Source organism: Falco peregrinus, chromosome 5, assembly GCF_023634155.1.
Source record: "Falco peregrinus isolate bFalPer1 chromosome 5, bFalPer1.pri, whole genome shotgun sequence".
Taxonomy (NCBI): Eukaryota; Metazoa; Chordata; class Aves; order Falconiformes; family Falconidae; genus Falco; species Falco peregrinus.
Window position 1 is genome coordinate 114,141,453 of NC_073725.1, and position 26,518 is coordinate 114,167,970.

Sequence of the window (26,518 nt, forward strand, 5' to 3'; positions counted from 1 at the left end):
GATGTATCAAAAATTTAGTAAAAAATTAGATTTGAGAGTTTACTGATTTTGTTTGACTATTAACTATTCTTGGCGCTTTTTTTCTTTTTTTTTTTTTTTTTTTTCTTTTCTTTATTTATTTTTTAAACTTTTAATCTTTTCCAACAGCATCCAGGCACGGAGCAGCCAGGAGGAGATGTGCGGCCTGGACTGGCGAGGCCATCCCTGCACTGCTCTCAAGGAGGAGTTGAGGCAGAGAGACGGCACCACGCTACAAACAGCCCACCACTGCTGAAACACCTCGCGGGGAAGGGATTTTGCTGAAAAGAAGACCACCCTGACTCTGGCGCTCACTGGGAAGCAGAGGAACTGTTGTGGCACAGGACCTGGCTCACCCTCCTGTGAGCTGCCCCAGCACAGCGCTGCACCCCGAGGTGCGGGCAGCTGCCCCCACACTTAGCCATCAGTACCCCAAGCCAGTCTGACTCAACTGATGACTATTTTATGATGCGTGAGAAAAATAGGATATCTTTGCTTAAAAAAAAAATAATAAAAGAATCAAACCCTGAACCAAGAAGCTGATGCCCCAGAGGAGGAGGAGGAAGAAGATGAGGCTGGCTGTCCTCGAGGGCCTCCCCCTCAACAGCCCTGAATCAACAGCCCTGGAGCTCACTTGCAGCACTGTGCTGCCCTCCTCCTCCCCAAAACTACACATCCCAGTTTAGGTAAACAGCAGATTAAATGTAAAAACTTAAAACATCGACTTCAGAAAGTCCCTTGAATTTAATTATTTTTAGGCTACCTTTCATGTTACGTCCTGTAGCTAGACACACGTGAATAGAAAAAACAGTACAGTTAGTGTTAAAGGCAAACAGCGGAGGACCCAGAGTGCTACCCCAGTGCTGCCTGCTCCTCCCGACCCGACCCGTCCCGTCCCCCCTCCCTGCCCGCCACCCCGGCCCCGGCCCCGGCCAAAAGCCCAGCCGGCGGGAAGGCGTGTTTGAGCCGAGAATTTTTTCTATGAATAAAATAAAACCAAAGCTTGTTAGGCAAAAATAAAACAAGTGTCCCCCCAAGTCCCACGAGTGCTCCTGTGTGGCAGGCACAGCCAGAGAGGGCCGCTGGGGAGCGGGCTAAGGTTTCGGGTTCCCGGCTGGCGAGGGGGCTGCCGGCCCACAGACAGCACTGGTGTGGAGCTGGAGGCCCCTTCTCCCCCGAGAGCCTCCCATTCATTAAGGGGGGACGTAGGGTGGCGGAGACCTGTACGGGGTCATGTTCTTCGGGCGGGAGCCTTTCCCCTCCATGGGTGCGGTGAAGGGGGGCGGAGGCTGGTAGGGTGGCGCATTGGGGTCCTCGTCCCGCAGCGGCGTGTACTCCCCAATGGTGTCCTGGTTGAGCGGCGTGGTCTCTGGCATGCTCTGGTTGGGGTACTCTGGGGGGGGCAGTGGGGCTTTCTCCTCCTGGAGGATGAGGGGCATGCTGGAGGATGGTGGAGGCTTGGAGTCATCCAGCTCATCGGCGAAGATGATGGGCACACCCTTCTTTATGAAGGTGGCCTGGTCTTCGATGGTCAGTTTCCCTTTCCTCTTCTTGCGGTAGCAGATCATGGCGATGATGCCAGCCACGAGGAGGATGGCGGCCACCACCACGGCAGGGATGACAGTGTGCAGGTACACGTCATCCTCGCTGCTCTTCTCGGGGTCTTTTCCAGCTGCCACTGTCGGCGTCGCCTCTGAGATCACCCGTCCATCCTTTGTCACAGGGATGAACTGGATGTGCCTGCAGCTGCCGGAGCCGACCACTGACACATTTAGAGGCTTGAACTCGGGCTGCAAGACATTGGAGAAAGCTGGGCTCGGCCCGCCAGAGTCATCCGCAATTTTTTTGCTCAAAGTCCGGATCTGCTCCCGGGGGCAGGGCTCCAGGGGCAGTGTGTTGTTTGTCCACTCCACTACAATGGAGCCTTTGGTGATGTCCTGCACCGTGATGGTGCTGCTGTTCCTGTCGCCGAATGCCAGAGCCAGCTTCTTCACCAGCATGATCTTCTTATTGATGTCATTCACCACCGTGTTGTGGTCCCCTTCCAGCCTGGCCTTGAACTTCACTGGAGACTTGTCCCCGTGTGGGCGTTTGTGGACATGGATTTCGAAAGCGTCCACAGCAAAAAGCCCGCCTTTGTCAGTTGCATACATGAAGTACTCGTGCTTCCCGATGTGGTTGTGGTCTGGCATGCCGTACATGAGCTGGCTGGTGCTGTTGAACTGCACCCACGAATTCTCCTCTATCATCTGCTGCTCCTTCAGCTTCAAGGTCAGCTGCAGTTTGTCAGTGGTGGTATCTTCCTTGTCATAGAAGGTATCTGATGGTATTTTAACCTCAAAGTAAGTGCCCTCCCATGCGTCGACCCTGTCGATGTGGTTTGTCAGCTTGGGTGGCTCATTTGGCTCCCAGGGCCGGGGGATCCCACTAGCTGTGGTGCGTACACGGGTCGGTGGGGAGGCTGTTGTCAGCTTGGAGATGGGGGACCTGGTTGTGCTGGGAGGCTTCGTTGGACGGGGTGTTTTGGGTCTTCGAGTAGGCCTTCGCGTGGTCGCCGTGGAGGAATCCGTTGTAGATGGCGTGGCTGGCTTCAGAGTGGAGACTCTCGGTTTCTTGGTGGTAGTGGTGGGTGGTGTGATCACTGCTGTGGGCTCTACGTACCCAGGCATTGTAGGGCGAATTGGCACAGAGGCCATGCCAGTGCCTTCTGCTACCCTGGTTGGCTGGATCGGTCCCAGCGTGGGTGTCTGGACGATGGGGCCTCTTGTTCTGATGGTGACTGTAGGCTTCCTTGGGAGTGGTATGGGCTCCCGGACGGGGGGTGCCGTTGTCTCTGTGGGAGGCGCAATGGCGGGCGATGTTGGGGTGGGGACGATCCTGGTCGGTGGCTCTTGTGCGGCAGTAGTGGGTGGCCCAATGGCAGTCAAAGGCGTAGGGGTGGCATTGATCTGCCGCCGCATCCTCTTCGGGAGGTGAGGTTTCTTGTTAGCAATGTGCCAGCCAACAACAGGGTAGCCAAGGCGGGCAGACATGGTTCCTTCCTTAGCTGGAGCCTCCACCTTGCTGATGTTGGGGACACTGTTTTGGCTCAGAGAACACCCCAGTTTCCACGAGAGTAAGGCCCCGTTTTCCACCACCTTCTTTGCATTTCCTGGCCCAGCCATGAAGGCCGACATGTCAAAGAGTCTGTTATTTACAACAGGAACCAACTTCATGTTATGAAGTTCCACCTCTGAGAAGCTTCTCATTCTATTTAAGAGTTCAATCCTCTGCTTTGGTGTCATTTTTGTCAAGTCGGCATCCAAAATGACAGTCAGGATAGTGACTGGCTCTTCCGAGCTGCACACAAACGGCGCTGTGTCACCCGTGTCTTGGACAGCCAGTCGCACCGACTGAGGCTCGTTGTGGTCTTCTTGGTGAACCTCAATGGAGAAGACGTTTGCGGTCTGTGGCACGTAGCTCCCGTTCGGGAAGGGCTGCAATGTGGTCACCGAGATGTAGTGGACACCCTTGTCTGTCTCAAGGGGCAGCCCTTCCAGGGAGCTGCTGTCTGTGTTCCAGTGTAACCAAGAAGGCAAGGAGTCCTTCCCAGCTTCGGAGATCTACCAAACAAAAAAACAGAAGGTGCTTTTAGAAATACAGCATTAGGACAGTTTCTAGCAGCAACAATTTAAAGAATTAGAGAAAACATTCTGAAGCACAACAACTGGGGAAGGAACATCCTGGCCAGAGTGGGGCAGCCTGTGTCTCATCCTCCACGTGGTGGCAAGGATGAGCTCTGCAGCGTGCACTGGTTCCAGAGGGCTTCAGGAGCCACAGGAGGTGACAAAATCCTGCCCGGATCCCTTGCCTGCCAGGCAGTAGCTCTCCAACACTCGCTGTGCAAGTACTAAGCACAAGTGGTGCATCTTCTCTGAGGGCAGAAGGGGAGTTCAGGTCTTGGGGACAGCTACAAAGCTGAGGGTGAAGTTACGCCATACAGCAGAGCTGATCCAGCAACTCTCCTCTTCTCGCTCCTTCCTCTCCTATCCCTGCCATCGCTCCTTTCCTCACCTGACCACACCCTGCAAGCCCACCACTCCAGCAGCTCAGCAGAACAGAGGTTTTCTCTGATAACTTTCAGCTTCATCCCGCAGCAGCCAGGCTGAGCCGAAGGGACCAGAAGCTGGCAAACCATGGCTCAGGGTCCCCTGCCCAGCTCGGGCACACCAGTTCTCAACAAGCAGCAGCAAACCTTGGAGCTATGCAGCTGCTTAAAACACGGCATCCTCCTGCACTGCCTGAAGAATGGCAAGCTGGGGACGAAGGAGGAGAGCAAACCTGACACCTGGTCAGCACAGCACCACGATGGCCAGCATGAGCAGGCAGGGACACGGCGCGTGGGCTGGGGCACTGCTGGACATCACACAGGACGGTGTGCCAGCCTAGCTTTATGCCCAGTTAGCTTAAAACAAAGGATTTCACTTTCATATAATAACGTGCTTCTGCAGGCTACGAACAAGGGGTGGCTTTGGCCCAGGCCGTAGGTACCTCAGGACTCCAGCGTATTATTTACTACCTCTTTTAGGTCAACGGCAACGCTTTTTTTTTTCCCTCCTTTACATGACTTGTGGCGCAGATCAGCGAAGCGTGGGCCAAGAGCACAAGCCTCCCATTCAAACCGCGCGGCCCAACAGCAGGGGCAAGACACGCAGCGATGGGATTTCTATATGCTCCAGAGGAGGAGCGAGCCTGCAGTAACCTCACTGGCTCCCTCCTCGTTCCAGTTTATCCATCTGTGCCTTTCTGAGCCCACCCTCCTCCTCCAGCTTTGGGTCACTTTCCCAGCCAGCCCAAGTCCAGACCCTGCAGGTCTCCTGGCCATTTTACTCATGCAAAGACCCTGGTTCTCTCCAACACGTCACCAACACAGCTGACACCTCACCAAGGTGCTCCCCACCCTGTGCAGGAGAAAGCCACACGTGCCAGAATGCAGGGGTCTCCTGCCTCCTGCTCTGGGTGTAGCTGAGGGTGGATGCAAACCTCCAAACCCCCATTCCCAGCAGTGATGTCTGTCTGTCTGCGCTACAGCTGTTTGCTGATTGCAAGGCACAGTGGAACCACTTGGGCTGCACGGTGGAAGGGGTGACACTGCCAGCTCGGTGACAGGCTATGACATTTCCCAGGGCTGTAGGTACCCCAGGGTGAGTAACTTGAGCGTTCCCACCTCCTGGGCTTGGAGGCTTTTGCAAAGTGCCCTGCCTGGGCTTTCCAGAGCTTGCCAGAGGAATCTCTGCTACACACTCCAAGGAAACAGGTAATCTTGGGGCCCACAGAGCCACCTTTAGCAGCCTGGTCAATGCTCTGGACGTGCTGCAGTCCAGCACAGAGCTGCACTCCAGCTCTCCTCCTGAAAGGGAGCTTTGGTTACTCTGCAGTTCTGTAAAGCTCATACATATTTCATAATTCATCCAAACACAAAGCTGAGTGAGGAGCTTCGCAAGGAAACCTGCCTGGCAGGAGTACCCCTGCACCCAGCAGCGGGTGCAGGGACGGGGCTGGGCTCACCAGAGCTGCCCACCTGCATGTCCTGCTGGGGAAAGCCCCTGCGATGGACAGGCGAGGAGCGATGCCTGGTGCTGCAGGGCTGGGCAGCCCGTGGGTGCCGGGTACCTCTCCCGGCCCCGCAGCTGCAGGCAGGGCTCAGGCAGCATGCTGAATCTCACAGACTTCACCCCCCCCACAGGTCTGAGCACACTGAAGGGTCTGGACGCGCAGCTCTACAAGGATAACTAACATAGGACCCCAAAGTCTTTTGGTGAGAGCAGCTTGAGAAAGCTTTTGTGCAAGAGCTGCAGAGGGTTTCGGCCATGATCGCACAGGCAACACCCTCATTCCTCTCCCCTGTGAAGGATCAGCTCTGCTTTCGGCCAGCCCGGACAAGCAGGAGAGCACATCACGAGACATGCGCTGGGTATAGTTTATACAGCAGAGTTTAAAGCTGTTAGCCCAGCGTTTAGTTATGATTCCTGCTTAAACACCAGCTGGAGAAAGCTGACCCACAGGCCCTGAACCCCGCCACATCCCACCTGCACCGAGGCACTGACACATGAATATCCTTCCACTTGGTGCTGCTGTTTACCCACACGCCTGGCAGCAAACAGTGGGTTTAGGCAGGGCTGCTGCTTGCCACCCCCTGCAGCAAGATCAGAAGCCACTTTTACCCCCACCAGCCCGAAGGAAAAGCAGCTCTCCACCTGAGACAGGCGCAGGGGAGCCTCCCCCCTCCTGTGGGAACAAAGGCCCAAATTGTCCTTCCTTGGCATCTCCTCTGCAAAGAGAGAACAAAGGCAGGGTCTGCTCCTGCGCAGCCTGAAGAAGGGCTGACCTGCACTTGTGCTTCTTTAAAAAAACAAACAACAAAACAAACAAAAAAACCCAAACCCAAAACCTGTGTAATTTCATCACACTCTCTAAAAACTGAGATGCCAGGACAGTGCCCAGTGCAATCCAGCGTTTACATCAGCACGAGCTGGATGGTGCCACCCTATTCCCTTGTGCCAAAATTAGCCACTAACCTGCCCACTGGGAGGAAGGGCAGGGCTGCGTGCCCATTAGGAACAGAAACATAAGGAGCCAGGACAAAGCCACAGTATTATTGAGGCTTACACAATCAAGAAGAATAAAAACTTTAATAGTGAGTGGTTAAATGCATGCTGAATGCGTAATTTCAGGCTACACTTGGAACAAATCCTTCCCTTCTGTGCACTCTGCACAAGCCCTTAATTACAGGATCCCACTATACAGAGCTTTCCTGCTGCTCCCTCCTCCCCGGGCACGGCGCATGACTTGAGGAGCAGACGTACACCAAGCGTTACCTTTAATCTCATGTCACGAGTTGATTCTCTCTTCAATCATGTGTGTTCCTATGTTTGATAGCCAAGTCACTCAGGAAAGTTGGCCAGCCCCACGTGCAAAAAGGACGGTGAGGGAGGCACAGGCCAGTCTGAATATTTCTGCTTGGAAAACCATTTGAACCTACAGTTTAACATGCGAACTCATGTTCTTAAGGGCCCACGCTAGAAAATGAAACTGCAGCTAGACACACTCACACTGAAAACTAGGCTCTCCCGAAAAACAAAAACAGGCCAGGCAATTGCCTACTGGGCCAACTTGTTCTAGCAGGGATGTGACAGTTGTAAAACATTTATAAACCCACTTAAACTTGATTTAAAAAGAGCTGAGCTAGTTCAGCTGTATTCTCCTGCGAGGTGTGGACTGTTTCTAAGGGTTCTGCAAGAGGTTATTAAGAAAACTACATTTATGTGTATTATGCCTATGAAACCCATGAAGATGCCTGTGTCTCCCCTGAGAAATCTTTGGGGAAGCAACAAGTCACAGGCGTTCAATGCCACGGCTCTGCTTTAACCACTGCTACTGCCCTGGCAGCAGAATGCACCCATGTTCTTGTGACAAAGGAAGAGCCCAGCACATTAGAGTAGATAATCAAAGCAGTTATCGGGCTGAATAAAAATACTTGTTCCTAAATCAACACTAACCAGCAGAGCCCTTGGCATGGGTCTGCCCTGGTCACGGTCGCTGCTGTGTTCGTGGTGGCGTGAAACTGGGAACAGGGAGCAGCCCTGGACTCTGTTCTAGCCATGTTTCTTTCAAACATTGCTTCAAAGGGTATTTGTTAAGGCTACACATAGTTAATGATTTGGGATCTCTAGTTTCATGTAAAAAGTTTCCCGGTTTTCTATGTACGCAATAAGTATCAGCCTTAAAGCCCTGCCATTTCCCTCAAGGGTCTGGTTTCAAAATAACTCTTCCGTTGCTCAAGAAAAAAAAAAAAAAAGGAAAAGGCTATCTTTGTCTTCCTATTATTTGACAAAATTGTAAATTAACGCTTATCAGCTAAAGATGACACAAGCCTGGCAGTGTATTGAAGACCATTAAAAAAATTAGCCATGTTTGCAATTTAAATACATACAGTGGTCTGGCTGGTTTTGAAGACCTTGTTCACAAAGTCCTTTCAGATATACACGGCCTGTTATTTTTAGGCCAGCCAAGAGCAGTCAGCTCATGAAAGAAGATAGTTTGGTTTGATTTGTTTTTTCAAACTTAGATCTTAAGGCCCTGTAGCCAACAAGACAAAGATAAGCAAACGAGCAAAACTGCTGCTTCCAAGGGAATTCAGGCAAAACCCAGATTCTTGCCTACATGAGTGCCCTCTCATCCTCCAAGCCTTCGGTCCTCCTCCCCCGGCCCCCGATGAATCCTCCCAAAGGGCACTGAGTGCTTTGCCAGCAGACAGGTACTGCAGGATCTGGCCACGGGTCTCCTTTTGGCACACCACTACAAAATCCCCCTAGCCCTGGAGGTATCTGGCAGGATCTCCCCACACTTTGCTGCCAGACCTTCCTGTGGGCAGCAGCAGCAGCAGCCGCCAGGGACTCTGCTCCTTCCTGCACCCTTTCAAATCAGTCTCAAAGCCATCCCTGATGCCTTTTGAGCAGGGGTGAGCACGGATACTGCTGCAGCTCTGCCAGATCCCCACTACTCCCTTCCCCTTCCTGTGTCCAGCTGTTGCCGAGACAGACCTCATGCCAGGGATTTCATCTGCAGTATAATTACTGATGACAATTTAGTGTATGACACGGACTCCCCTTCTGGGTTGCTCCTTCAGCATTACCCCAACACACGTGGCCAATAATGAAAAATACCCTGGCTGAGCCCTCTCTACATCTGAACAGAAGGCAAGCTGAACTCTGCTCAAGCTAACTGACCTAACCGGTGTCAAACCCAGTCTGCAGCGCTCAGGCTTCTGCAAGCAATTAACCAGCGGGCAGGGGAAAGAAAATGGAAATTCAAATGTCATTCAAATGCAAATATAACTGCAGAGAAAGAGTCAAACCTAAGCTGTTTGCCTAAGCCCAAGCTTCATCTTAACCCCCTCCTAATGCAGCAGCACCAGGCGGTTTTGTCAGCAGAAGCAACCGGCAGGCTCAGCCCTGAACCAGATACATGGGCCAGCGGATTTTCGGGCTGCCTTGTCCTGCACAGGCCAAACAAATGATGGCAGAGACATCGGTTTCAGATCTGCCCCAGTGCTGCTGGAACCATGGGCATTGTAATGATTAGTGGTGCCGGCACAGCCTACCTGGAGCCAAGAGAAGCGATGAGAACAGGGGCCCTGCAGGCTCCGAGTCGGAGGACAGAGTCCTTGTTTTGGGAGGGAGGCTCTGCCTGTGGGTCCATCGGGTGCACTCCTCTTCTCCACTGACACAGAGACAGAGCCAGTGACCACAAGCGTGGGGTGTGCATGCAGCCAAGCTCTCCAGGCACCACTGTGCCAGCCAAGCCCTGCAGCAACAGAGGCTGCTGCACTGGTTAGGGGACACGATGGCTCAAGGCAGGAGCTGGACAGCCCTCAGACCACAACAGCTGTAAGTCTTTGACTCCAAGGAACAGCCCTGACAGGGAGGCTTGCAACAGAGATGATGCGAGACGGAGCCTTCGGTCTTGCATCCCCCCTTCTTTCCTCAAATACATCAGAACTGCAAACTAGGCCATCAGACAGGTCTTGTCTAGAAATACAAGGCCCAGAAAACAGTGGTGGAAGGAGGATGGGCACCTCTCAGAGCCTTCTGCTCACTGGGCACAGGTACAGTGCCACTGCACAGTGCTGTGTTATAGGAAAGCTCAGTCTGAAGAAAGGAAAGTCACATTTACTTGGCATCGTGAGCAGAAAGGAATTGCAGCACATGTGCATCCCCACAGAGGGAATCATGATACCTGCCAGAGCTTTTGGGTACCCTCAGCAGACAGTGCTCTTCTGAGCTGCTGCATGCCTTGGACGAAAGGGGCAGGAACTCACAGACAGAAACAAGCTGCTCCAGGACATTTCCTGCAGATGCATCTGCCCCTGAAAGTCTAAAAACAGCCCAGAGGCTTCGCTGGCTCTGAGAAGTACATCAGCCTTGGTGACCCAAGCCTTCATTACCAGCAGGAGCTCACCACCTCTGTTCAGAGACCAAAAGCTATACGGGAACAGCCGGTAATTGGTGCTTCCTTTGTGCACAGGGTAGGTCAGGACAGTTAAATTAACTCCACATTTTGGCTGGTCCCAGTGAAAGCCCTGCAAAGTTCTTCCTATGTGTCTCCGTGCACTGGAGCTGTTTGCCTTAGAAAAATCAAACCTTTCAACTCAGAAAGCTAAGGGAGAACAAGGCTGCAGAGGCTGTATCACAGGTCCTGGCCCTCAACTTCCAAGTTCAGATTTCAGTCCCTGAAGGACCAGGCGGCAAAGCTACTTGAAGCAGCTGCTCTGCTTTTACGTGCTTGTGAAAATACAAATGAGAAGTTTACATGTCTGCTGCTAATCTGCATTTTCCAGCCATTAAACGGGCAAGCGAAGCCTCACGCGCAGAAAGCAACCCTGCTCCTTTGCAGATGCAAGCACAGGGCTGTGCTGCACTGACACAGCCTGCCTGCCCAAAGAGCAGTGCTTTGTGTCACCAACTTCTTCAGGATCGGTAAAATGGCTTCGCAGCGGCACAGGCTGAGCGGCTACGCCCAGCGCATGCCATCCTCGCATACTCCTACCATGACGGCTTCTTTTCCAGATGCGCCTCTGTTTGCGCTATAAGGGCACTATTCAGCATCCCACTCTGCCTGGGCAAGGGAACACAACAGCTGTTTCACTGGGAGGTCACTACAAAACATTGAGTGTCCCAAGAAATCCTCCTTTCATCAGTCCATGCAAGCAGCTTGGAAGGATTTGTTTAGCCTTATTGTTGGAGCGGGAAGGCGCAGCCCACCCGCGCCAGGGCTGGGGTCAGCGCGGGCTGCCCACACCCCGCTTTCTCCCTTGTTTAGGGGGTGAGTGTGGGGCAGGGAAAGCCTCAAACAGCTTAAAAAAAAAAAGTTCAGTCGGGCTCTTCTTCCAGCGTGACTTTTTAATAAGTGAAAGGCCAAAGGGAAGCAAAAATACCACACAGCAGGGATGCCAAGTGCTGGGGGTTTAGTGCTGCTGCCGCACAGTTAACCAACCCCGGCAATTTATTCCTGCCATCAGCAGATTGCTGGAAAGCTGGCATTCAAGTGTGGCAAGGAAAGGCAAACCAGATCCTGCAACCTCAGGTCAGCTCCTTCGCAGGATTCTCCTTATCACTGCATTCCTCAGTCTCCCCGGATGCTCAGAGCAACAACCTGTAAGAGCAGGACAAAACAAGGAACTTCCCAGTCCATCTGAAAAGCTAGTTTATAATTAGACTGAGTCACATTTTCCACTTCTCCGAATTCAGAGCTTGTTACTAAGTGTGTACTGAAAATGCCAAATTCCCTGACTGTCTCACTGGAGGAAAAAGAGAAGAGGCCCCCCCTCAGCCCCCCAGCAGAAATTTTATCAGCTCATCTTATCGCTAAGGTTGCAGCATGGCAGGAAGCAAAGCCCTGCCCAAGTTGTCCTTTGCCTGGACCTGTTCCAGGCGCTGCCATTTATCCCCACACACTCCCCCGTAAACAGTGGCTGTTGCTACAACTTCTGGTTAGCCCAAGTCCAAAAAACCTGGGGACCCCAGGGACGAGGTACAGCCTAAATCCTTTGACACAGAGCCTTTTAAGATACCCAACTTGATGACACAGCCCCTCAGGAGTGTTCTTTGCTTTGTCTTCCTCCTTTGAGAAATGACAGTTTAATAAAATTCACGTTCAGTTAAAACTCTCTGAAATAAGGATCACTTCAAGAGAAAAAAAAAAATAATAAATCAGTATTTGTGGTTTTCCTCCCTGAAACTGAGTGTGTCCTGGCACTGCAGGCTGGTTGCTGACATCCAGCCCTTTGCTTCAGGGTCGGAGCAGGGCTGAGACGTGCAGCACAGCCCTGACAGCAAGTACTCAATGTCAGGACTCCTGCAACCCAATCTCCATGGATCCTCTTTATCAAACAAGGTCCCCGAAGTCTGATGAGAGTAAAGCTGTTCAATAAAAGCCACTTCAACAGATGGCAAATAGAACAGCTATTGGAAAACCAGGCTCCTGCTTGGAAAGCAAGACTCCTTTTCATAGAGATTAATATCCAATGCTTTGATAACCCCAGAAACCCGCTGCATAGCTGCACTGCATAAATCAGCTATGTGAGTTAATTTAGTTGTTCTAATCATTTTGCCACCAGCTCTGTTTGCATACAGCAACAGCTTCTTGGGGCCTCCACTACGTGTTTTATCTGTCATCCCAACAAAGCCTTGGTGAGACTGTGCACTCCAAAACTAAAAATAATCAGGAGTCAAGACACAGCCAAGAACATAAACTGTGTTCACCTGAGAGCTTCTCCTTAGCACCAGCTATTGAACCTACAGCAGATCTGCTCCGTGGGATCCCTCCCATGCCTGAAGGTAGGATGAAGGATGTAGGCTAGCAGGATGAAGGCAGGTCAGCAACTTTACATTATCTTCAAGGAAGACACAGCAAATCACCTGCTCGCACAGGATGTGCCTTGAGAAGCAGCGTACACCAGAAGTTTCTCTCCTTCCAGCATACTTTATAGACCCACCTTTACACAAAAGCCATTAAACTGCATGTCTTTGTGTACTGTAGGTGTACGCATTTAGGATATCGGACTGTGCAAGGGCTCAAATACCTTGTGGATACACTTTATTAGAGGGAACTGGATTTATCCCTGCATCACAAAGGGAAAAATGCAGGTACTGCCACAGCCACACCACTCTGTGACTGTATTTAATACTCAGACCCATGGGCAGTGCCCGGTGTTTCTGGAGAGGCATTTGCAACCCAGGTGTCTCCTGTTTACTGCACCCAGCACAGAGAAACACCATCGCAGCCTCTAGCCCACAGCTCAGAGTCAGGAAGACCTTCTCTCTAACTGGTGTCTTGGGAGACACCAGATGCTTTCTACAGCAGTTTCTGCACCAAGTCAGATCAACATCCTGCATGCAGGACGGAGGCAATCACCACATAAATGCCCCGCTTTGTGTGGGTTTTCTTTCATGGACTAAGGCCAGTGTCAGCTTTCCCATTTTGTGGCAGGGTATCATCACCAGTGTGGTGAGCAGAGCACCACACTTACTGCAACAGCCACCATCCCAAATGTGGATGGACAGAGTCAGCATTAGTGCCACTGTCTTCACCTGATTACTTGCATCATCACCTGGACAGCAATGGGACACTAAGGTTTTCATACAAGAAAAAACGGGACAGCCTTAGAGACAGGACTAGCAGACCTCACTGCAAAATCAACAGTTGTGCCCCTCACCTAATGCCTTCTGGGACCTCAACAACTGGAAGCAGAAAAAACTACAGACCTGGATATTCCAGCTGACGGCAAGACGTCTGAGCCAAAGCAAAGCAGATATGGAAAAAAAATGATTGTAAGATATATCAAATAACGTTATTTATAGAAGAGAAAAGGAAGTTTTGATGCCTTTATACAAGGCTCTGGTAAAGTTTCATCTAGATTATTTTGTACAGCTGTGGTCATGCAAACATAAGAAAAATAAACTCAAGCTGGAAGAGGTGCAGAAGACAGCTGCAAAGATGAGAGGAAAAGAGAGCTTGTTTTATGAAAAAGACTACAGAGGCTGGCTTGCTTAACCTAATAAAATCAAAACAGGGGAATATGCCTGTCACTTATAAATACATAAAGGAAGTAAATATTATGAAGGTAGAATCGATTTAAGCTAAAGGGCAGCACATATAAATATTTCTAGCCATCTCCAAATTTAGGCTAGAAGCTGCATTTTTAATCAGAGCAGCCAAATTCTGGAGCAGCATCAAATGGAAGCGGCAGGAACAGGAAATCCACCAGGTCATTGGCCTGAGTGTGATCTGCTCAACAACAGGACACAGCTGAAAGGTAATGGGTCACTCCACACAGTCTTCAGTGGAAACGGGGCAATGACTGATCATGCTGAGGGTACCAGCACCAGTGCCCATGGCTATCCTGCTCCCAGCCAGCACCTGCCAGGAGCCAGCGGGAACCCGCACACCCTCGCACTACCTGCCTGCACGGCAAGGGGGTTGCACGATATGTGCAGACTGGATGTTTTAACTCCACTCTTGTGAAAAAGCAAAGGTTTTGGTGTCAAATGTGTCAGGAAGGGCTGCAAGGTGCCAAGCTGCTGTTAACCCTTTTATCAAGGTGCAGCAAAGAGTTCTCATTTCGAGACACCTTCAGACACCAGGAGAGCAATCTTGCAGTGAGAAGCTTTGCTGTAGTGAGAAAGCTAGAGGACAGCATCTGGAGCGAACTGCCACCAAATTCAACAGCTGAAATACCTGCAAGCTGCAGCTGTCCTTCAGAGGACACATTAATGCCTTAGACATTAAGACAAGGCACAGGGGAAGGGGGTTTCTAACTGCCAGCGATGAGTTACAGCAGCCACAAAGCCTTGCTGGCAGCTGGCTCTGAGCAACATGGAAACAAGATGCTGAAATTAAGACACGAGGTAGTTTTTTTACTTCTTTCTATGTGCCCACCTTTGCAGCTTGAGTGCATTAGAATAAACTTGCTTTTGTACTTGACTATGAAGTCTCACCTGTTCTTAAGCAGCTTGGGGGTGGCAGGGAAACACTGGTGACTGCTCCCAGGAGCACATACCTGATTACGCACAGAGCCCACATATCTGTGCAGGAGTGCGTGCCTGCGAGGCACTCCTCCGCCATGCTGCAGATGCCTGGCGTTGTTTCCATCCCACAACCAAGTTTGCAGAGAAAAGTATTTTGTCTACAGCCAGCTGGAATCTGCTAACAAGCAAGGAGAGGATCTGAGAAGCAGTTTCAAGGCGATCCCCACCATGATAACAAACAGAGATAATCAGCAGGAATTATCTAGAAATGAGGGAATCACACCTTCTTCAAGCTCCAGATGGGAAGCTCCTGGGAGTTTGGGGACATCAACTGTCAACCTTTTTTTTTTTTTTGTTAAAAAAATGAAATTATAGCTGATTTCTTCAAAATGTAAGGGGACTAAGTACAGGCAGCAACATCTCACTGTAAATTGACCCACTGTTTCACCTCAAAGGCCACAGCCCTTATTCTTTCTTATTAGGGTTTAAGCACATCAGTTAGCAAGGTCCAGAAGTATTACCCTCTTACTGCTCCTGCTGAGAAATGCAAGGCATGAGAAAAAGACCAGAGCAACTTGCCCTGAAACTTTCCCGTAAAACAAAAATGCACCCTAGCACCCAAAGTTGCCTACGCAGTTCTTAGTTCTCGCTAGCCAGGAATCAAATCCCCATAACAAAGGCTGGCTGTGCTCTGCAGCCAACACACTTTCTCTGCAAGGGAGAGACATTCCAGATACACCAGCTACGTGAGGCTGCTAACCAGTGCCATAGAGCCTGCTGCACTTCTAAAATCAATTTCAAGGCAAACAGATGCAACATGTACTTGGGACAAGCCCACGGACGAGCGTGAAAATTGCTCCCAGCATTTGCTGAACTACACACAACCAGCAACTGTTGGGTCCTGCTCCAGCCCCGTCCATTTGAGGTTCTTCAAGCAGCTGTTGGTTAACAAACATGCCTCAACACCAAAGTGGCAGAGGTACTGTTCGAAGCTATCAGCTGGGGTGGAAATAATCCATCAGGATTTTCCTGCAGCTACTAGAGCAATTACAGATGATTTTTGTGCCAGGAAAAGGAGACAGAGGAAGCTGCAGTGTTATACAAAACCTGAAAATTATTCTTGCCATCAAAGTAGCTATTAGACAACACCACAATGAGCCACTCTGATGCAAAATCCCAAACCAAAGTTATCATTTCCCAAACACAAGATCTTGGGCTCACCGCACCCACCTGGACTCTCCCAGCCCAATGCTGTACAGGTGCCCCGTGCTCAGAAAACAGGCTGTGGTTAAAGCAGGGCAGGCACCACTGCCTCGGGTCCAAGCCAGTCTCCTTGGCCACAGTCAATTAAATGTCACAGCCTTTGCTCTGAAACCAGCCTGTCTCCTTCTCCGAGTCCCCTAGCCAGGGGCTCACCCACTGCTCTCCTCCTCCCCATCTGACCGCCTGTTGGTAACAGATGCATTCTTCAGATTTCCTGCCTACCACTGGCACATCGCGGTCCCAGCGCCCTTGCTGGAGCCAGCAAGATCACGTCTCTGGATTGAGATAATTGTGTGACAGTGCACAGAGCTAAACCAAACCTCCTTCAAGGAGAAGCTGAGATGTCAGGCTTTCTCCTGACTTGCTCCCCATCTCCCTCTGATCTTCTGAGACATACCAGAAGGTTGTCTTTTCATAATTTTTCTAAAAACAGATTTTTAAAACTATATTTCAGTTTAGCTCTTTGAAAGAGATTCCCAAGATTGGACAGTAATTTTGTTTTTTAAGAACAGAATTTTCTGAACTCCACATGATCCAAGCAAGGAGATGCTGAGAAGACAACTTCTCAGCACACTCCCAGCAAAGGACTAAAGATGAGCAAGCATGCATCCAGCAGTGTGCTTACTCTCCTCTGGGCTATTCTGACATTTTCTTGTGCTCAGGACCAATTCCAAAACTCAGTTTTTAGATGTCTACTGTGCCAGTGGCATGAGAATAAGTCAGATAAAGAGAAAGCCTCTCATCTTTCCCAAGAGGACTTTGGGATGAGGTCAGGAGAGACTGTGTCAAAGGCAGCCCAGAACCCTGCTGGCAGAACAAGGTCTTTTTGTCTAGCAGTGTTTTGTTACCACAGCAAAGCAAACTCCCTGAGCCTCAGAGCAGCAGTTCCAGGGAATCCGGGGCTCCACAGATCCAGAAGCAACATCTCCTTATGCCCCTGGAACAATGGGTACGTTCAGAGTATCTCACAGTTTAAACACAGCCAATAAACCCAATCAGTCATCCCAGAGAAGTCTCCTCTCTTCATTATAGAGGAAAGGAACTTTACAATGAGGTGAGAACTTTATTTTTTTTTTTTTTTTAAACCTTCTCCTCCTACAGTTCTACAAAACCTTAAGGCTGCTTCGCAGCAACCCTCACAACCCAGCCTGTTAGTGGGGTGACTAGCTCAACTCCTACAAGAATATAACTAAAAATGACCCTCATGGAGCGGCATTTCTCACCTGGACAATTTCTCCATTGGAAGCAATTAAATCTGTGGGGATGGAGACTCTGAAGAAGCGTCCCACCACTGCAGAGCTGTCTGGTATGCCCACCACAGCTGGCACAGTCTCCCGGAGGTCTGACAGCACAGAGTGCATGGAGGCCTCCAGCTGGCTTTCCCAGTCCCGAACAACTTCTGCTGGCTCGCTGGGCCAGTGGCAGTGAGCAGAGGCCGCCAGCAGCAGCACGGGGAGCCAAGTCCTCCCCAGGAAAGGGGGCTGCAGTAGGCATCCAACAGTCATTCTTCTCGGCAGCCTCGGTGACAGCGCTCCAGCCAGAAAGGGGGTCACAGGGAATCCGCAGGCACTGCAGCGCAGGCAGGGGATCCACCAGTCCTTCACAGCAGCCTCATCCTAGGAGTCTTGGGAACCTGGTTAAACATAGGAAACCCAGTCAGCACATTAATTACAACAGCCAAACCAGCCAGCTAACACACACTGACCTCCTTGCAAAGGACAGAGGGCTACCTGCCACACTACCTTCTTCGTTTCAGCTTTTTGATTTAACTGGAAGAGCTACCACTGCCATTAAAGAGAGCAAGACGTTCTTAACTCCTCTTCTGATGCACAGCATCTCTAGAGAAACAAGATCCTCCTGCTTTTCCATGTACATAACCACGTTTCTGCTGCTCTGGAGCCACAACGTCCCAAGATAGCCACAGGCAGGGAGATGGGGCAGCGCACAGTGGTAACAGGTGACATTTAAAGGCAAGCTGAAGTCAGGCTGGGGCATCAGTGGATTTAAAAGCCAGTTAACCCAGTATGAAGGTCCCAAGAAACCTTCAGTACTTCAAAGCTATCATCTTGACAGCTTGATGCACGACAGATACTTCTGCTCCTCTGACCCATGAGCAGCCTGGCTTTCAAGCCAAGTCTCCTCTCAGTTCCAGCTTTTGGTATTAGTATGTTTAGACTTGACTTGGGGGCCAGCAATACACGCCCCAAAATCAGGCTGGACTAAGTATGCATGTAGCGTGCCCCACACCGCTACCTGCTGTCCAGCTCCCTCCTGCTTGCTCAGCTCGCCTGTCCCCACACTCCACCAAGAAACATCTCCACTTCTCCCTCACTTTGTTGTTTTCTTCTTTCACTTGCTTCCTCCCCATCCCCACCCTCTTTGGTCCCCTGGATCACAGTTCTCCTTTTGCTTCTCTGTTCCTTTGGTGCATTATTTCCTTCACTTCTCCCTCCAGGCTGCATTCAGCTGTGGCACAGCCGCACCATGGATCTGTACGTGGCCCCATGTTCCTCTTTGCAGCCTGGCTGCAGGACAGCAAGTGGGATGAGGAAAGAGGACAGAGCTGTTTGGGATGCTGGGGGAAGCCATACCGCCCGCTGTGGCATCTCTGCCGGTAGCACAGGGGGGCCTCTAATCTGTGGTGACGAGCCAGGCCAGCGGGTTATGCAGGGCTGGAGGACAGATGCACAGAGCCAGCGGGTGCTGCTCAGCCCCCAAAAGCACACGGGACTGGGCTCCCTCGGGGCCACACACTCATGTCTTGAGCAAACTCCTTCCTTCCAGGCTGAGAGAGAAGTGGCTCCAAATTACCAGAGGAAACCCAGCCCGACTTCTAACCACCGGCTCCCAGTCCTCTGAGCACAGCTCCCATTTATTTCAGCCTGTTCCAGCTGTGTCGTGTGATGCGCGTCAGGCTGTCCCAGGAGACCCTGGAGCCAGACCAGGTGGGAAGGGAAATCCCACTGGCTTCTTGCCCTTGCAGAGCTCCCGGGGCAGCACAACAGCAGGACCAGCTGACCTACTGTGCTGTGGCCAGGCAAGCACGTATTGCCCACCACGGGCTCGCAGAGGCAGGTGGAGGGCCTGTCCCCACAGGCAACCAAGCCCAAGGTTACCACAGCGGGCTCCAGGAAGAACAGGAGAGGTAAGACTTGGCTGCTCACCCTAAAACCTGCACTCTAGAGAAGCTGAGAGGCAGTGTGCAGGAGCTTGCACATCCTCACCCCCTGATGGGCATTTTCACAATGAACTGCTCATGCAGAGGGGCTGACGCCTCCCATCCCAAAGTAATGGGCCAGCAAGCACAGTCGCAGCGAGCAAAGAGGACTGTGGGTAGAGGAAATTATGAGCCAAACGCCATAACCTCTGGCTACAGCATCCACGAGGCGGATATCTGATCTGACTGCTGTCAGTTGTGGAGAATCTGTCTCAAGTGAAAGGCAAGAGATAGCAGAGGCAGAATAACATTGCTGGGAACCACAAGACAGATGGGAGAATGGTTGGTGTGGGATGCCAGCACCAGAAGAAAGCCCATTCCCCTGCTGCTTTTGTCCGTCCAACTGCCTGCATCAACTGGGACAGGAATACACCAGACTGAACAACAGGGAAGCAAAGGCCAGGCTCTTCCCAAAGGCAGCTGAGCACATGGTGGTCTTCACCTGGAGGGAGTCACCTGAGCTGCTTCTCTAGAGGTTATCATGAAGAAAGATGAAGTGGCTGGGCAGGTAAGGACAAGTCACACTTCCTACAGGGCACATTCCTACCAGCCCCCTGCATAGTCAGAGGAGGATCTGACACACGCCAATTGATTTTTGGATGAATCTAGAGTCACCCCAGCAAGCAGACAACTACCACAGTAAATGTCTGCTGGAAAATATCCAACAGGCTGTGTGGATGAGCTACACGAGAGATGGAGCAGACATCTGCAAGAGGTCCTGAGATGGCCACCAATCATCACAGTGGGAAACTGGGGGACTCTCATCTCTTCACAGTGCCTTAAAAAAGCAGAAAGAACCAGAACCTTCACGCTCCATGGAGCCTGGGGTACGGACACTGCAGTGATGACACCTTTCCCATAAGCTACTTCTGAAGCCTGCTCGTTGGAAAGTCCTGCTGTGTGGGGCCCTAGAAAGCAAACCCGCACAGCAAGTACAGGCAGGATCAGAGACTTGCAGCCAGGGCAGGAATGCGGCGGCAGCAGCAGCAGAACCCAGTGCTGCTGCGGGGCCGAGATGCTATCAGCATGGAAGCATGGCTGCCTCCCACAGCTGTGCCGAACCTCCACACCTGAGCAGAGGAGATACAGCCCAGACAACCAGACACACAGACACTCTGTGGACAGAGGCACAGAGCTGTGAAGACACCTGGAGAGGTTCAGCACCATGTCTTCAGGCCAGCCCCTACCCCTGGCATGCCATGGCTGCAGTGGAGCATGTGCACAAGCGCGGTGCAGCTCTGTGTTGCTCAGCCAAATGACGTGATCTGGCCTGGGGCGGTTTTGTTGGATGGAGAGGAGTATTTGGGCAGAAAGGAGCCGGTTCTTGATATCTGTGGTGAGCAGGAGAGGAAGATGAAGTCATCCCCCATTTCAGAAAGTTATCAGAGCAGGCAACAAACACTGCCCACCCGATATGTGCCCCTCAGCCAAGCAACTCATGCACTGGCCGTTAAGATCTCATGTGATACTCGCAGGTTACACAAATTCAGATTTCATTTTTGGGGAACTACAGTAGAACAGTCTGAGCGGATGGAAGCGGGGCACACAGGAGGTATAGGAAGAATTCAGTAGCTGATAACAAAAAACAAACAGAAAAGCTGAGAACAAACTTGCACCACCACCCAAAAAATTTTTTTTCTTAACACAGCTCCACCTCTCCAAACAATTGACAGAAGCTGAAACAGTGCCAGCCTTTTACACTGTGTGCTAAGGAGGAAAGGCAGGGTGGCACAGCTCTACAGATAGCTGGAACAAGGCATTGCCCCATAGTGCTGAGGTCCATGTGGACATGCAACACAGAACGCTTTTGGGGACAGGACGTCCTCTGCCCAAAGCCAGTAGTCCTGCTCAGCAAGTCCACCAGCACTGCAGGTCTTGATGCAGCTGTAGAACAGTGAGCATGACCTGCAGCAAGGCTGGAACAAGCACCGGGACCTGCCTTTGTCAAGTTTTTTTTTTGTGGTGCCTCTGTCAAGTTCAAAAGCCCACACCATTTCACATGGTACCACCATGGGCAAACGCCACACTTGCTTGTTTGAGACATCGCTCCAGTTGCGTGCAGGGTGTTCCAGATCAGTGTCCATGAGCAGTGTGAGTGGCACAGAGCTGGAGCTCTCCAGGAGCAAAACCACTTCACACAGTTTCCCAGAAATTCAAAAATGCAGGGCCAAAACCCAAATGCAGATGGCATTCTGCAAGTGGCCTTCTGCTGATCTCTGGGAAGCATCAGGCTGTAGGGACGACTGACTCAGCACTTTCAAGTTACGAGGGAAGGCCAGACCACCCCAGCTTCTCTACATGGCACAGTGCTCCTTCTTCCAACAGGATCCGTACTGCCCAGTTTCACAGAACAAACACAAAGGTTCAGGTTAGTCTCGAATTTCAGGATGTTTCATTCTGTCTGATCTTCTGAAAGAACCGACTTTCTCTTTATCCTCCTGCTTCTGAGAGAGTTCTTTTGGTCTCAAGTTTGAGCCTCCAGAGCGTTGGATGAAACATCAAAGTCAGTATCAACATCTGCTTCAGCTCGGTGCACGTGCCAATGTTGATGCCTGATCTCCAGTGCCAAACCCCCTATCTCAGAGACACAGAACTGGGCCTGCTTGGTGATGTTGATACGATGCTGCGCTTGATATGATGCTGACTTGTCAAGTCAATGCTGGAGCTTGCTCCTTCTCCATGCAGCTACAAGGCCCACTGACACGTTAAGGACATGCTCTACTTTCATTATTCAGGAATGCAGAACAGATGGGACTGAAAGGAAGGACTGAGAGCAGGACAAAGTGGCTGCTCCCAGCCACTTATCTTCCCAGAGACCTTTCCTTCTGCCCACTACAGCAGCAGGGGAAGCATCCCAGCAGCAGGAGTGAGGCTGCCCTAGAAATCCCTCTTCCTCTGTGGCAATGACACCACCACTTCAGCAAGAACCAGTGAAAGCGAAGTCTCCGTCCAGCTGCACCTAATCCAATTGCTCAAGCACACAATCACATCACTGGGCTGCGGTAATTAATCACTGCTGGCATATTAATGCCACAGAGTCTAACATGCAGAAAGCTCAAGTAACTGCCGTGCAATTCTCCACGCCAGGTAAGGAGGCGTTTAGGAGAGTTACAAGGGACCCCACTTACCTGATGGCTTATTTACCAATACCCTCATTATAGGAAGCATTAAACAAGTGGCCTTTCTATAAGGAAGCAAACTCAGACTTGGCTGAAGAGGGCCAGTGCAACTTTCCAGGAGAGAGCTATTGTCTCTGCAAAGATCTCTTGTGCGTGTTTCCACAGGAGGATCTCTGGGCAAGTCCCATCAGCTACCGCACGTCTGCGTGTCAAGGCAGCAAGCAGGAGGAATGATGAAATCCAGCGTCACTGGCCAGGCACACAAAGATGGCACTCTGCCGTACATGCTCCCCGGTCCAAAACACGACAGCAGGCACCGACGGTGCCAGCCTGGCGGCACAGCCCAGGCAGAGGCGGCTGGTGCTCCGTGCATGTCTGCACTGTGCTAAAGGAGTCTGGGAAGGGGGGCAGGAGGGAGAAACAGCTCTGAGGCAGCGTGTCCGGGCAGAGCGGCCCATCACGGAGTTCATGAACTAACATAGTCTCCTCGAGACTAAGAGCATGCCAGTCTGCAAGCTTGACACGTTATATGCACAAAGAACACTCTGGAGCGTGAAATTCAGGAAACAGTAAGAGTTTCCACACTTGCCCAGCTCCGGACGTACCCTGAAACAAAGGCAGCAGCCCCTCCAACAGCCCACGTTGTAAGCTACAGGAATGTGCTGTAAATTACTCTGGGGGTTATTTCCAACCTCAACGCCTTTAGCCATTTATGTTCGCAGATGACCCAGGCTCCAGACGCTGCTGCACGTGTGGGATGAGCTGTGGAAAGGGATGTACAAGAAGGCAACTGCACCGAGGAGCATTCATCACAGACTAACCAGCATGCAGCTGCTGCGAGGGAACAGGCAAGGCAGAGGAAGGAAGATCCGCCACCAGCCACAGCTCCCCACTCAGCTCTGCTTGGAGCAACGGCATCCTGTCCCGCACAGCGCTGACCAGGCATCTACGGGGATGGTGGCTTTACAATGAGACTAGATGTCTCTCTAAAGACAAGTCAATTCAGAAGTTTTTGGCTTAACCCTGCAATCACAGCTGCCTGCTTATAGCCACACATACATCAAAACCAAAGTAGCAGCAGCTCAGCATCAGAGATCAGACTGCAAGAGAATGCTGCCTTAGTGGAGAGCCCCATATCAGTGCTCCTGGAGCCCCAGGAGCCCCCTCCACCCTTCTGCCCCCTGCAGCTAGTTGACAAGCTTGCCATCAGTTAGCATGCCACCCTAGACACCACCAGCCCAGGAGGTACAAACCAAGCTGTACTTGATCCTTTGCCCTAAACTTGCACTTCAACACACTCTTCTACAGCTATGCCCACCTTGTATTGTCACCAAGTTAAATGTCCAACAGAATCTACATCTAGTTCAAAGAACATTCGCACAAAAAAAGATGCTTTTTTCAGTATCGTCCCTTCTTGTATTTCTGCGTTGCTCATCTCCAGCGCATCCGGTGTCAGTAACAGGAAACCCTGACGCTGAAAAATAATCTAAGGGAAAAAAAAACCCAAACCCAAACAAACCCAAAACAGCAGTGCTAAAAACGTGTGCTGGGCAGGGAAACAAGCAGCACCCTCCTGCTGATGAGGAACTCTGCTGTGAACTGCCACTGACTTGTTGCTTCCAGTCACACATGCCACAAGCAGCTTTGTGAAGCTTGTATGGGAAGTGGTCACAGCAATCGACACCTCGCAGCGATTTTTATTCTGCTAGAGTAAGCACCAAGATATTTAACTTTCCTGTAGCTAAGACGAAGGTTTCTACTGTCTTCCATTACCTTTTGTTTGAAAACTACCGTTTTGTGCCACCAAGAAGGGATGAAACCTTCCCACAGCCCGCTCATTTGTACCTCATGCCTCCCCTTGGCCAAGAAAATCTGCTCATGGTTCTCCCCCAGCCTGGGACCAGAGACGCTGGCTGATGTCCCTGCTCTGACTGACAAGACAGCAGAGTGCTGAGTGCGCAGCTAAGGGAAGCTGGACCACTCAAGACACCACACAGGTTTTGTGTTCATCAGGACACGTGATCCCTGACACTTCCTGCAGAGGGAACACAGGGAGCAGCTCCGAGATAGAAAAGATGTAAAAAGCAGAATTTCCCTTTTCCTCCCTCTGTATCGCATCTGTCTGTCCAGAAGCTGGGCCACTATACCGCCCTTCCCAGCTGGGGGAACTCTGCTCCTGGGAAGATTTCTTGCCCTGGAAAAGGTAAGCACTGAGGATATGCTCCTGGTAGCCCTCCCTCCAGCAAGAGCTGTGCAGAAGAGGAAGCAGCCCCCCGAACCCCCAGCCAGGGGCACTCCTGTAGAGGTATGGGCAAGGGTCCTGCAAAGCAGCAGCAGAAAGGACACCAGACCCCTTCCGCCAGCTGGACACAAAGCGTATGTTTCTTTCCCTGTGGAGTACGCTCCCTCTGCAAGTTGCAGCAGTAAGACTTCTGAGGACAAGCACCTTCCCCAGCCTCCTGCAACCTGGGGGGAGGCAGGAGGGGATGAGTATGGTACTCACCAGCACCGCTCGACTCTGCACACTGATCTGACACATTTGCTGGAAGACCATATGGATGTCCCCCCCAGCCTGTCAATCCTGCTTGAGTGGCCCGTTGCAGCCCATGTATGCCACTTATCCTGTGCTTGAGCCATGCCTCAAATGGCCACTGCGCCTGATCCACAGCAGTGACCAGCAGCTGCAGATTTTGGCTAGGCAAGACTTCTGACTCTTTGATGAAAGTTTCAGCAACCACAATCAATCTTTTCCTCCCACTTTGTTATTCCCAGACAGCCAACGCAGATCGTATCTTCAAGTGCATTCAGTTGAAAGGAAGCTCAGATATTATCTTCCCAAGTATTTAGAAGGCCTCAGATAATTTTTTCCCTGTAATTACAAACATCGCAGCCAGGTAGAACTGCCATTTTCCCGGCTGCTGACAGCAAGCAAATTAGGGTATAAACACCCACCAACAAGCCAAAGCAGGGGGACAGCTTCACCAGTGCTGCCCCACACTGCTTGCATCCTGTGAGCGAGCCCCACCTCAAGGGACAGCTGGCGGAGAAAGGTGATGGGGATCATCAAAGGTATAATAAAGTGGATCCTTCCTGAAGGAAGCTGGGAGAGAACAAAGTGGAATGCACTGAGGCACAAGGGCAATGGGGAACAAGAGCCCACACTCTCTTCTAATAAAAGAACAAGAAGCCAAGCTAACCTGAACCAGGCTCAAACCCAGACAAAATGAGTTTTCCCAAGACTCAAGGGTGGGACGGGACAATTTATAGAAGGCAGAGTTACCAAGGCAGCGTTTCTGGCTCCAGCAGCACTTCGTGACAGATAGCAGGATCCCGGGACAGCATTCAGGGAAATGATGACTTGCATTCCTCTCCAGGCATCTTCTCCCGGCTGTTATTGGAAAGGGCATATAGGCTAAATATACAGCTGTAGCAGGGTAGAGCAAGGGTCTGTCTGCCTAAGGGCATGCACTTTAATAGCTGTGGCTTCACTTGGGCTTCCAGTGTGTAGCCAGCTGAGAGAAAGCCCCTAAATTCTACTTGTAACTCCTGCTTTTGTCTGGAAACAGAGCAAGAGAGTGTAAAAATCCCGATACTTAATTCTGTGTTTAAAGGAATGTAAGACAAAGCTAGTACTAAAATCTGCAGGAAATTAAACTACAAAAGGTTAAAAGAAAAAAACCAGTAATATGGCACTAAGAGCTCCTTCCGTACAAATCCCAGAAAAATGCATATTTTGAAGATAAACACAACTGGCATGTATATATATATGCACACAAATGCTTTATCAGTTTCCAAGATTTAGTAAAAGCCAGAACTCAAGGCACCACGATAAAATATGTATTTTTGACTCTAAATGTCTCTTTTGTAAGGAAAGCTTTGTATCTTGCTGTTTGATGTTAATTCTGAAAATAAGAACATGGCATAACAGAAAAGCATTTTAGCAGAAGCCATCCTGTGGGAGACCCTGGGACAGAGGACACCCAGGCTGGCAGAGGTGGCAGGGCAGGCAGCAGCAGAGAGAGGCAGTCAACAGAGATGAGACCAAAGCATCACTCTGAAAAATTACAGTAATTTTAATTTAGACCACAAAAGAGTTATCTCTGGTTAAGCATACACAAGGCAGCAGACCCGTCCCCATGACAGTGCACTCAGATTTGAGGGGCACTAACTGCTAGAAACATTGGATGTAGAAGATGTAAGACCCTCGACATAAAATCCCCTGGCCCTCCATGGGCTCACTGTGCCATAGCAGCCTGTGTTCACCGATCTGATTCTGGACTCTCCAGAAACTATTTACCTGGGTGTCTAACTAGTTTACAAGTGAATTTGCTGGG

At 50.9% G+C, this 26,518-nt stretch overlaps 1 protein-coding gene and 1 long non-coding RNA gene across 7 annotated transcripts in view; both read right to left on the bottom strand.

The window, feature by feature from the left end:
- Positions 1 to 743: 743 nt before the first annotated feature.
- DAG1 (dystroglycan 1) overlaps positions 744 to 26,518 on the bottom strand; it is a 53,536-nt gene continuing 27,761 nt past the window's right edge. For 5 of the 6 annotated variants that reach the window (XM_055805480.1, XM_055805477.1, XM_055805476.1 and 2 more), the window contains 2 exons: positions 17,072 to 17,481; positions 744 to 3,620 (listed from right to left, as the gene is read on the bottom strand). In XM_055805480.1, the coding sequence (XP_055661455.1) occupies positions 1,212 to 3,620; positions 17,072 to 17,353 (2,691 nt within the window). In that variant the 5' untranslated portion in view covers positions 17,354 to 17,481 and the 3' untranslated portion in view covers positions 744 to 1,211. Of the gene's footprint in view, positions 3,621 to 17,071; positions 17,482 to 25,464; positions 25,585 to 26,518 lie in introns of those variants that run through there. The other variant, XM_055805478.1, reaches the window with a different exon arrangement.
- Positions 10,939 to 16,671, bottom strand: LOC114013286 (uncharacterized). The gene is made up of 2 exons (XR_003556181.2): positions 14,618 to 16,671; positions 10,939 to 11,211 (listed from the first exon to the last, which is right to left on the bottom strand). It is a non-coding gene; the product is annotated as an uncharacterized LOC114013286 (long non-coding RNA).